At 35.4% G+C, this 12,863-nt stretch overlaps 1 protein-coding gene across 4 annotated transcripts in view; it reads left to right on the top strand.

Annotated features, from left to right (window-relative positions):
• POT1 (protection of telomeres 1) overlaps nucleotides 1–12,610 on the top strand; it is a 62,298-nt gene extending 49,688 nt beyond the window's left edge. For all 4 annotated transcript variants that reach the window (XM_054631525.2, XM_054631526.2, XM_054631528.2 and 1 more), the window contains 7 exons: nucleotides 279–435; nucleotides 1,708–1,913; nucleotides 3,190–3,325; nucleotides 5,874–5,968; nucleotides 7,438–7,529; nucleotides 9,666–9,771; nucleotides 10,772–12,610. In XM_054631525.2, the coding sequence (XP_054487500.2) occupies nucleotides 279–435; nucleotides 1,708–1,913; nucleotides 3,190–3,325; nucleotides 5,874–5,968; nucleotides 7,438–7,529; nucleotides 9,666–9,771; nucleotides 10,772–10,884 (905 nt within the window). In that variant the 3' untranslated portion in view covers nucleotides 10,885–12,610. The remainder of the gene's footprint in view (nucleotides 1–278; nucleotides 436–1,707; nucleotides 1,914–3,189; nucleotides 3,326–5,873; nucleotides 5,969–7,437; nucleotides 7,530–9,665; nucleotides 9,772–10,771) is intronic.
• Nucleotides 12,611–12,863: the final 253 nt, after the last annotated feature.

Below are 12,863 nucleotides of genomic sequence, written 5' to 3'. Positions count from 1 at the left end.
TAAAGGAATAGAACATATTTTGTATATTCTACTTAAATTTGGTTTTTGTACATGTTGTGTTTCTGTACCCTGAAGTACACCATGCTCCCACAGCCTGATTATCTTATTGACTGTAATAATAAGTTCTATTGATAAAACTAAGCTGCAGCTGGGAAGGAAAGAAAAGTTGGAAATAAAGAGAAGTGCATATCTGCAATTGCCATTTCCAATATTACAGATATTATGGTGATTAATAGTATGTGTGGTGCTTTTTCATCTCTCTGTGTATTGTTTTGCAGTATTAACAGATCATCAGGATTTGAGTAACACAGAACTGAAAACCATAACAAACAGCTCAGCTCCTCAACAGTATCGCATTAGAGCAAAGCTGAGAACTTACAAACCCCAAAAGCTCCATCAGTCTGTTAAACTTCATTGTTCCAAATGCAACTCATTGTAAGTGTTTTGCACAGTATAAGGAACTAGGAATTGCTCTGTGTGTTTTGGGATGCCTAGATTTTCAGTGTGTTTTCAACTTTTGTGTAAGAAAAGCTCAATGTAAATTTATATAATTTTGTGCAAAGATTTGAAACTCACCGATAATAAGTAGGACATTTTTAAATCATTAGATGAGTTCCATTTCCAGAATCCTTTGAGTGCTTTCAAAACAATAATTTTTCCTTATTTGCAAATGCAGCAGTACAGTTTTTTCCATACCACAGTTGGATAGAAGTATCTTAAGTGTTTTGTTATTACAGTTTTAAAATAGGATACGCAAAGGGATATAATAGTTTCCAAATGAATTAATGAAATACCTTTGACTAAAGCATGTCTTCCAGATAAGGCATCTTTTCTGGATCAAAAATATCAGGAAAATCACTCAACTTCAGGCCATTTCTTTGGGTCCATCGCTGGTCCACACAGAGAAAGAGATCAGTGCCTGCCTCTCTTCTCCCCTTAGGAGGAGGTTGTAGACTGTGATGAGGTCTCCCCTCAGTCTCCTCCAGGCTGAGCAGTCCAAGTGATCTCAGCTGCTCCTTATATGGCTTCTCCTCAAGGCATTTCACCATCTTTGTTGCCCTGCTTTGGATACTCTCAGAGACCTTTTACAACCTAATTGATTCTGTAATATTTGTGTAATTTGGATGGCCTGCATTATTGCTTCTCTGTGTATGACAAGTGGAAATGCACAAATGGTGCACTCCAGCAGGACAGGACAGAAACTGTGTGGTGCAGAGCTGCAGATTTTCCCTTGACAGTACTTAGGTGAAGCTATCCTGGTCCTGTCCTTTTTCTCTTTTTGCTCCCTCAGTTTATGCAAAGCCAAGCAGACTAAAACATAAAACTTGAAATTACATAAGTTTAATAGTCTTTTCACTCTAATGATGTGCTATGCAGTTTGTGGCCCTTTTAAGGCCCAACTGAAATCACATAAAGTTGATTTGGTTTTCCATGGATTTTCATTTGTGTGGGATGAAACCACTGGGCTGCCTCTGCTCCTAGGTAAGTTAGCATATTACTTAGCATATTTATTAACATGGAAAGCCATAATATACTATACAACTCTTAATGTTTAAACTGATAAAACAATGAAGATATTTTTCCTGTATGTCCTTTGATTCTCATGACTATATTCTAATATTTTTTTGGAATACTGTCACCCTTGTTAGTAGACTGCCTAAGGAGAAGCTGTTAGAACATACTTATTCAATTTGGAAATGGTTTTAGGCAAGAAGTTCCAGATAGAGATGACTTTGACTTCATTTTACATGGCTCTGCTGGTACTGCCCCAAACCCAGAATTACACAATACATCCTGGTATGAATCTGTAACATGGACTACACAAGAGCAGAGACAGAGGGAAATAGCCATCCATTTTGTGAAGCATGATGAAATGCTTCAACATCCTGAAGACACCTTGATAATGGTAGAAGGTAAGGTAAATTGCAAATACACCAATTCTTACAGTGCTGTGTCCTCTGTGTATGTACAAAGATGTGCTGAAGTTGTATTCAGTGTAAGTAGAGATGATCATAAAGGTATCTTCAAAGAAAAGAAAAACTGAGCTGGAACTACAAGTTACTGTTGTGCAAACCAGAGATTGTAGTTGGTAAAGGTCTTATAAGCTGCTTCTGTCTATTTTCAAACTGTGCAATATTGTTTATTGTTGATTATGCTAAAATTAACATCTGAATATGGGGGGGTTTTTTGCTATCTGTGCTTACTTATTTTTCAGCTCTGATTTAAAAACTTGCCAAGTCTTATAAACAAGCCTATTATTAGTATTGATGGAGAAAGTTTTGAAAGGCTTCTGGTAATACAAGCCTCCAATTAAATTTGTCAGCCTCTGGATGTCAGTGTTGTTTCAGAGTAATAGAGCTTCTCTGAGTGGTTTTTTTTTTTGGTTTGGTGTGGTTTTTATCAGATTTCCTCAGGAAAGAGAAATAGCCACTGACTTTTAAACAAAGCAATTTAGCAAGAATGCTATTGAGGAATTTTTATATAATAAAAATAATAAATTGCATATAGCACCATTCAGAGTTCAAAACAAAGCCTTCAATTGTGCTCAAGTAGTGGTGTGAATAAGCAAATGTAAGTCAGGTGGTCCTTTGTGTGAGGGTCAATGACAAAACCCCTTCTGTTTTCTGCTTTCTTCTATAATAAATTAGGTCTGATAGATGCTTTATTTCTGACATGTTCCCAACTAACTTCAATCTAACCTTTTCTTTCTGGGAAAAAAAATCTATTTCTTCTCTATTTTCCTAGAACAGCTGAGCAATACAGTACATCTCAGTAAATCTATTTTCAGATATTAAAGTGTCAGCAACTAAGTAGGTCTTTGTATGGACATGTGCATATAAAAGGTCAGTTTTGTTGCTTTGATTTTTTTTCTGAGGAAATGGCTAGTAAAATCATAGGAGTATTTATATATGAAATATATACATATGAAAGTGATGTTAAATAAGTCCAACTTCTTGGTTACAGTGTTAGCTATGAGGAAGATATCAAAGCATTTGCTTTGATAAATGTCCATCTTTGTTTCTTAATTGAGTCTACTGTTGGATAAAAGTGAGAAGGTATTGGACTCTTTTTTGAGTTTTTGGTAGTGGATATCAATTATTAATGAAGGCCCTGAAATCAGCTGAGTAAGTTGTTTGATTTATTTCTGACTACTGTTTAAGAAACCATGTTTTTTTTGGTTTTTCATAGGTGGAACACTAAAAGAAATCTGGAAGCTTACAAAAAGATTCAAGTGTGTTATTCCTGTGAGATCCACAGAAGATGATCTTGAATTACTAGATCTTTCAGCTCCTTTTCTTCTAAGAGGGAATGTAAAATATTATGGGTAGGTTAAAAGTATTTGTTGCTATTTCACTAGTTGCAGTAATAGATAGCATTTTCTTTAGTAATTCAGACTGCAGTGCTTGAAGGGATAATTCACCCAAAGATTCTCTGTAGAATAGATAGCATGATCCACAGTACTGACATCAGGGATGAAATGCCATATCATCTGACACCTGGTATCAAAGGACTGACTGCAGTTTGGCTCTTGGTCTATAAATCTTACACAGCACTCCAGTTTCAGTCTTGTCTGTGGTGTGTGGGCAGGGCAGTATGCTGTAAAAATGGAAATGCACATGCAATGCAAAGTACCTAAATACCTCTTCTTGTCCAGATCTTCCATTTTCTGGTCTCATTTAGACTGAAGCCAAAACATATGTTGTTTTTAAAACTGTATGCTGAGAGGTTATATATATGTGTGTGTGTGTGTGTATATATATATGTGTATATATATATATATATATATACACAACATAACAGATAATATTTAAATAGCCTGTCAATCTACGACTCATTCTCTCTCTTAGTGTTGGGAAAGCTTGAGGTTTGGAAGCAATAAGGGATTTTGGACAGCCTTTCCTTACCATTTGTAACTTACTGTGATCCACAGCACTGCAAAGTGCCTTACCTGTTGGTGGCTGTCATTCACTGTAGAGATGACTTCAACAGGTTTCTAAATTCCACAGTTCCAAAGCTGTGGAATGTGGTACTCACACCTAGGTCTGGTCTGTGTGATGTGCCATGCAATGCCATGTTCCTGTCAGTGAGAGCTGTCAGCAGTGTGTTCCCCCAGTGCCCAGCAGCTTGCAGCTACTGAGCTCAGAAATACCATTCTCGTCCATGAAAGCTCCTGAGTCCTCTCTCTCTCAGCAGTTCAGGCAGAGCACCCTGCAGTGGGGCACTATGCTAGGTCTGCAGGCAGTAAAAACATTTCTGTGCAGAAATATTCCATGTTTCCTGTGAACCCTACCGTTTCCCATAAGGGACTATCCATAAAATAAATACAGATAATTGTTTCTCTCTGTCATATATAGTTTTGACCTTTACAGATATTGCTGTCTACAGCTTTTTTAATAAAGGCAGTATATGGGTACTCCTACTGGGACAGGATCTTCACCAATACAAAGTATTTCTGCTTGTGCTTTCATAATCCACATCCATATATTTCTCCAGCTATACACAACTCACCTTCAGACCTTGTTCTCTTTGCAAATGGTTGGACTATAAAAGTAAATGGTTTATAAGATATTTAAGAAGGAACCTCACAAATATGCTGACGTTTCAGAGCTATGTTTCATGCACGTTTTTGTCAGTGGCATATACTTAGCAAAGTCTAGAAAAGATTCTGTATAGTGGAATGAATTATATATGTGTGCATTTGCATGTATATTCATTTATACATAAAAATAAACACAGACACACTGAATATAAAAAGCAAAATTCACAGTTAAGTTAGTTTATTGGAGTTTGAGTGGGTTTTTTAAAGGAAAACGTGACTTAACTTTATATCACTTAAGCAGAAGTAGTTTTATTGATTTTTATAACATGCTTTGCATATAATTCTAAAAGGTAATAAATGTTTATTTCAAGCTGTAACTGTAATATACTAATATGGAAGCTTAATTTGGGACAAATAGTTTTGTTCTGTAATTTCATTCCTTGAGGTGAATGGGAACAACTTTGAAAACAGTTCTTCAATATTTCCACCCACTTGCAGCATTAGCTTACTATGTCACATGTAATTTTATAATTATTGATGTAAGTACACCAGGAATAAAATCGATTGTTTTAGCAACTCTTAGTTAATACTCTCAACATAGGCAAAGCCAAATTTCTCCTGTAACCCTGTAATGGGTTTAGAGTGTGTTACAAGTTCAGATTCATTACTACTTTTACAAAGTGAGAAGTAGTGGCATATGAACATATGTCTAGCAATGTAGTGATCTTAGAATCATAGAATGGTTTGGGTTGAAGGAGATCTCTCATGATCATCTAATCCAACCCCCTGCCTTGAGCACAAACACCTTGCACTGCACCAGCTTGCTCAGCTCCATCCAGTCTCGTCTTGGACACTTCCAGGTATAGGGAATTCACAGGTTTTCTTCACAGTCTACATCTATCCTCTTTCAGTTTAAAAATGTTTCTCCTTGTTCTTCACTACAGCCCAGGTTAAAAGTTTCTCTCTGTCTTTCTTATAAGCCCCTTTTATATATGGAGAAGGCACAGTAGGATCTGCCCAGAGCCCTCTGTTTTCCAGGCTGAACAACCCCAGCTCTCTCAGCCTTAATGTTCAGTTTAATTCCTGTCTAATCCCTGAAGTAGTCTTTCCCAGATTCATTTCTCCTCATGGATAGTTCAAAAACAGCAGTAAGGGTTTTGTTGTGCTCTAAAGCTGGTGTGTCTGGTAAAATAGTTACTTCAAGCAGCATTAGAAATACTTCTGTACTTCCACAGTGTAAGAAAATCAGAGTTTTGGTTTTTTCTGTGCAGAACACTTCTACTACAAATACATCAGTGTTTGGTTAGTCTCAATATCTTGTTTTAAATGCTAGGTGCAAGCAGTGTTCAACTCCAAAGCCTATGAAGAATCTAAGTTCCATTGCAGCAGAACAGCGGCCATCATGGGAACCAACTGAAATAGCACAAGGTTAGCTGACATGATAACTGTCCTGAAATACTTTTGTGCCTTGATTCTGCTGTATTAATGTGAAATGGTTTGATTTGCATTTCTGGGTTGCAGTTTTGTACAGAAAGTATGTAATTATGGTCATGTTGAATATGGTGCTGTAAAATTCATTCCCCTTATAGCAGTTGAAATAACATAGTTACTTTTGGAACTATTGCAGTATGAATTAGAAGATTTTATGTGTTGAATAGTTTCTTCTACCACTGGTATCAGTAGTAACACTTAGGTTAGTGCAGAAGTCAGGAATTTTTGATTGTAGATGTTACCTTTAAACTGTACGTGCTTGTAGTCCTTGAAGTTAATCTTGCTTTTCCTTTTGTAGATACTGTTTTTCTGACCTGAACTAAAGACAGTCTTATTTAATGACTCATACAAGTTAGACTTTTATTTTCTGTGAAATCCATATTCCAGAGAGAATGCAAGAAATAATACTCAAATGAAAGGAATTATTCCACAACAATGATGTGTGCTTCATGTGTTCCTTGTGTTACTGTATGCAGTCAACATGTTAAAATGATGGAAATGGAGTTTAAAACTTTACAATGCATTAAGGAAAAAGAATATTTGCATGTTTATCAATTCATGCTCTAACATATTAAGTTGGAATATCTAGCAGTATGGTAAACATTTTCTAGAAGAATAAAACTACTTGGGCAATACAGTAATTTCTTATATAAACTTTTATAATTGTATCCTGTTAAATAATTGTAAAGCAATATTTAACTGACACTGATTGAGATTTAATTCTCAAAGTGAAAGCAATATTAATTAATGATTTCTGACAGTTACACTATTTTATGTATATTTTTCTTCTATCAGTTGTATTTTGAGGATAAATTATAAACCTGCAAGTCTGTCAGATCAGTTGGACATAAAATGACTGCCAGTTTAAGTAGGTGTACCCAGAAAAAGCTGATGAAAAAACAAGAATACTTTCAGAACTGCCAGTAAAGTTGTTTTCTGAATAAGCCTGGTAGCTTTTTTTTACATCATATCAAATAAACTGCTTTCCTCAGAAGATAGTTGTCAGGTGGAATTCTTATTACCACTGAATTAAGAGCATCTCTCCTTTAATATTCCATGGATAAAAGAACACAGGAAAGGAGGACCCTACTAAGGTTGGATCTAAGAGCTAAACAAATATAAGCTTTTTTGTTCACTAGCATGGGTATAAGTGCTTAAAAATCTTTGTGTTTTTATAGGCTCATCTATTAAAGTGTTTCTAGGAAAATCACAGTGTGGCCCCAAGAGATAAATGATATTTTGCTCTCAGACAGCAGAGCCTCTGTGTTTTGGTCTGTTAATTTATACTTCTAATGGCAGTATTTAAAGTCAGTTACTATTAAAAAAGGGATATTGTCAGCTCGAGTTATTATAGTTTGCCTTGCATATCCTCTCAGAGAAATATCAATTTATTTTTTTTTTTTCAGTTTTAGGTATTGAACTGCTCCAGTATGTTTTTATTATGAAGTTTACACTGGTTGATGAAACAGGATCACTAAATGCATACCTTTTTGATTATGTAAGTAAATCTAGGTAAAAGTAGACTCTACAGATTATGAGAGTTTGGATTTTATTTGTTTTTAAAATGGCAAATGTATGTGCACAAATACTCATTCTATGTTACCTGCAGTGTTTTGTGGGAATAATTACAATATTATAAGCTAATACTGTACAGAGTGTAGAATGTTAAAGCATAAAGACAAAACTGAAGCTTGAAGATAGATTATTTTGTATTTCCATAAACTTTTATATATTCCTGTTGCTGAATTTCTGTTTTACTAGCAATGTTAAGTTATGCAGCCTGAATGCTGTGTGAATGATAGGAATGTTTCAGGATTTATGTAGCTAACTTCTGCATCAGTTTAAAATCTCATTGCCTCTTTTTTAACTCTCAATAGAATCTCTCCATTAAGTAATCCTTGATTTTTTTATTTCACATGATCATGAGGTAAGGAGGCACTCTTTCCCTAGGCAGCTATATCTGTACAGATATTTATCTTGGATTTCAGAAGTAGTTTATTCAATTACTTTACTCACCTTAGAATTAACCTAGCTTCGGTTTTCTCTGAAGCAGCTCATGCCCATTCCTGCTACCTGAGACACTGAAGAGTGGATGGTTTTCCTGTCATGGCAATGTGGGTGTGACAAAGTGGGACAGAAAAAGAATTTAGTGGGACTTTTTTCTGCACAGTAGTGTTGTTTAATGTGTATATATTTGCACATATTCCACCATTATATTAAATTACTTAGACTGGGACTTTAAAGAGAATAATCTTCCTTGTTTAATTTTCATACTGTAAGTAAAAATAATATCAGGAAAAAATGTGTTCTTTCTTAAAATACATGGTGTTTTAATAGCAAAGGAGATCAAAAGACTACAATCCCCATTTCAGACAGTCATCTTTTCCTTCTAGTGTCCTTTTTCCTTTTTATATCAAGAAAAATAAAACTGCAAATTGAAGTTGGGGGAAAAGATTTAGACCATCTCTTGATGCAGAATTCCAAAAATTTTTACTTCAGGGTGGCTCACTTTCTTAGCAGATACTGCTCAGTACTACAGTTTAGCTGCAGGAAAATACCTACAGTTTCTTCTGAAGTGCCAGCTGCTCCCATTCCTGCTGGTGGCACTTCAAAGACAAGCCCAGAGTTTCCAGGCCTAAACTCCAGTCCTTCAGCACCACTTGAGAAGGAACTGGGCTGCTTTGAAGTGCAGCTTTACATTAGCTTCCAGTTGTGCTTCCATAAGAACACAGTGCTTTTCCTTCCTCCCCTCCTTACAGGAAAAGTCAGTGAAGGAAAAAAATGAAAAAGTTCTATAGTCAGAAGAAGACTGAAGAGAGAGAAGAGATAGTTATCAGTGTCATTTTTGCTGCTAGATTATCCACTAACTTCTGATCATTGCCATTAAACATGTCATGCAAAAATTACACAGAGGCAGATTATTCTGTATTTGTATCTTTTAACAATAATAAGAAATTACTACCAAAAACCTTATCTCACTATGAGAAGTTATAAGATTATGAGCCTTTAGAGATCCAAAATCAGGTAGCAAACTTGGAAAGAATAAACTTAGAGTTTTTTCAGTCATGCTTAATGTATGCAGTTTAAAAATACACAGAAAATGTTCATTTAACATTTTAATGTTTCATTTATTATTTTCTGTCTCCATTCAGAAGCGCACCCCACAGTATAAACCTTTTTTCCATAGGTTCTAAAACTGCCAGCAAATGAAACTCACACTAAAGAGAATTCCACAAATATAAAGCCAGGTTGCAGTGCCCCTTGTTTTCAAGGGATTTTGTTCCTCTCAAGATGTGAGGGACTGTTGAGGGGGACTGACCATCCTCTCTGGCCCTAACATTGTCTGATATTGTCTGGTTGTGGAGGTTCATGAGGAATATCTGCCAGTTATGTATAGAGACTGACATATGTGCTTTCTGGGTGGCTGTAGTCCCTAAAAACTCAGAGGTACTGAAAAAAAGAGCATTAATATTTTCAGACAGCTTGGGTTTTTTCTGTATCCAAACAGGTTTTTGAAATAATACTATTCTTCTGTTACCCGATTTTAAATTTCTTTAAGAACATGCGGTCGAGGTTCTGGCTAATGATTTTTTACAGCTCTTTCAATACCTCATATTCTTCTGTTGTCTTTCAGGAGAAGTTTTTCCAGATTCCTGCCTCTGAAATCTTAACTAGTAATTTTCTTCAGCAAAAGATGCAGATGACCATGAATGCGCTCTGTCCTCCAGGAAGAAAATTAGGTCAGTTTGCTGTTACTTTGTAAAGGGGGGTGGGAAGGAAAGCAGTCTTTCAATCTGCTATTGCATATGAAAGGTCTTAGAATTCAACTTAGGCACAGGCAAAACTCAGTACAGAAAAATGCTGGAGCCTGAAAGCAGGGTTCATGTTAATTTGTTCTGAAGTACATCTTTCATATTAACTCTACTCTGAGAAAGAAAATAAATGGTTCATTAAATTCTCATGTAGCATGCAGTGGTGTGTGAATACAGCCATGCCTGTGCAGCCACTAACATGCCATCTGTATTCATATGGAGGTTAACCAGAACACCCTCATACTGAATGTCACAGCATGTTAGGGAAAATGAAAAGGAAATTCTGTTTTCCCAAAGCACATGCTTTGGGTGATACCCTGCTTTTGATGCTGACTTAAAGCATCCCTTGCAATGGGAAATATCCATGGAAATGGAGCAATGCTTAATCCAAATCCATTTACAGAGATTTTTGTGCAGTGTATGTGTTGTGGCAGAAAGTATCTCTGCCTAAATTAAACATGTCCAAGGTAGATGGATGTGTCATGCAGCCCCAACCTCCAGAGCATGCTCCAAATACATGGCTGTCAGTGGCCACTGCAATCACCCTGGAGTCTTTGCCATACTTTAAAAAGTTGTCCTGTAAAAAAGATTGTAAAGGATTTTCTCATTGAGACACATGGAGATGAAATTTTATTATTGCAAAGTCTTTACAAATATGTATTTTATACTGTGGCATGACTACTGGGTCCAAGTGTTTTGTGGAGTGCTGGTGCAGGGAGGACAAGTCTTGGAAGACTGCTACTGAAGACCATTTCAGATCTTGTGGGACACTTAAAAGATACCAATTGGAATACCAAAGTTAACAATTTTTCTTAATACTAACTATTGTGTACATTTAGATATCCAAGTTAATATCTTGCTCTAGTTTACTTGCCTTCTATAAAAATGAGAAATGAATACTGAACAGTAATTTGGATTTTGTTGGTAGGTGACTTGCCATGGCTGGAATGCTTCATCAAATCCTATAATGTCAGAGACGCAATGAAAAATCAAGTTTGTTACCAAATTTTTGACACCACAGTTGCTGAAGATGTTGTATAGTCATGTGTTGCTAATTGCAAGTAATCCAGTAAAACTCAGTTTCTGTGGGGGGCTGGGATCAGAGACTGTATTAAAAAAAAATTTTTGTTCCGTTCTTAGGAATTCAACTTGTTTTTATGAATTTTTAGTTTATATATGAATGGGAATGGGAATTATACTTTGATATGTTTGCTATTTTCCTGGCACATGACTTTGTGATCTAAAGGCAAGTGGAGGTGTTAAGCTTTTCACTGGAAGCTGCTTGGCTGAGGTTGATGGAAGCAATCTGCTTTCCATCTGTCCTTCAAAAAGGCAGTGAGGAGGTTACTCTCAATTTGTGAATTTTACTCTGAAAAACGTAGTCAGGATGATGCTGTGTGTTCATTTTTGTATTAAATCACATCACCAGAGGCAGAGATACAGAGCTCTCCAGTAAACTCAGACTACTTTGTGCAAGCCAATATTACTGTTCTCAGTTTGACAGGGAGGTTGGTTTTTAGAAACTTCTTTGATTTTGTACTGATACGTACATTTGGACAAATTCCTCCTGTTAGTAACACTCAGGTTACTGCTACATGTACCAGTTACTGTAGATTCTGATGGGGTTGTGAACATGACCATGTAGTGATTATCACTAAAATTAAAGTCAATCGTGGAAGTGTAAAATTGCAAAATGAATATTGATATTTGGTAGATGGTAATGATTCTGGGGTGGCCTTGTTGGGTACCAAAGTTGTTAGCGTGTTTGTTAGCTGGATCTGTATTTTGAATGGCTTGATCTGCCTTTCCATCTTACATAATCAGTGTGTGCCTAAATTTGGAGATACAGAACTGATCTGGTGCTGTCATGGATTGAAAATTCTGCTGGACTAGAAAGCTATGTGGTGGTTTTACTTTGCATTCAGAAGTCTCTAGGACAAGTTCAGGACATGATTCTCTAAGGATAATTAATGTAGAAATCCCTGTCAAATCAAATGCTTTCCATCAGAGCAAAATTACTTAGTATTTACAGCAGCTGTTTTTAAAGAATTACAGAAGCAAGATGCAATATTTGTAAGTAGATCATTATTTTGATAGTAGATGACATTTTATTTTTTTCATTTTTGAGGGCCGTTTAATAGATTATGCAATTTGTCTTAAAATTTCATCATATATCCTCTGGTAATTTTCTTGTACTGTAAAAATTACACTGGGTTTATATGTCATGAGCCAGGATATTGTTCTTTATTGATCTGTGTATAGGGAAAACCAATATTAAAAGTGGTGAGTGCATATTTCCTTTAAAAATTTCTAAAAAATAAAAATATTTTGGAATTGATCCAGCAGTTTATCAGTCCACTGACTTAAGAATGTTTTCTTGTATTTTTGCATAATTGCATCAACAGAAAATAATTACAACAAATTAATATTATAAAACTTTGGACACTGGCCATACCCAAATGTTTTCACAAGTTAGGAGTTAAATTGAAGGGAATCTTCTTTGCTTTTATTTATATATTGTGTGAAAACATGAATTTCTGTTTTTAGATTTTTGTTAACTGTGAAAGATATCGATACTGTACATTTTTTCTAAACATGTCTTCATAAAGGAATAAATATAAAGATGTTTTGAACTTCAGTGTGAAATAAATAATTTCACCACATGCCTTGTCTGAGATCCCTGCCTAAAAACTCTACATATGCATAACATTATTTTTTTACTATTGAATGTTGTATTAAAATGTTTAATAAAGATTCATACAAATAATGAGGTTTTTCTTGTATTTGACTTTTATTTCAATTTCATAACTATGAAAACTTTGTCATCAGTAGCCTTCATCCAACATAATCCTCCCAATGAATGGTTTGTTGGATTAAAATGTACATGTTTCTGTTTCTAAATATAATGTGTAGAAATAAAGTAATAACTACATATTTGTTCATAGTAAGGATCATTGTATAGGAAGGAATTACTGGACAGACATTTAAAAATGGCTTTCATTGGTGGCCTTTGTATGGAG

This window comes from Agelaius phoeniceus, chromosome 5 (assembly GCF_051311805.1).
Source record: "Agelaius phoeniceus isolate bAgePho1 chromosome 5, bAgePho1.hap1, whole genome shotgun sequence".
NCBI classification, from domain to species: domain Eukaryota; kingdom Metazoa; phylum Chordata; class Aves; order Passeriformes; family Icteridae; genus Agelaius; species Agelaius phoeniceus.
This window is presented reverse-complemented; position numbering and strand designations above follow the sequence as displayed.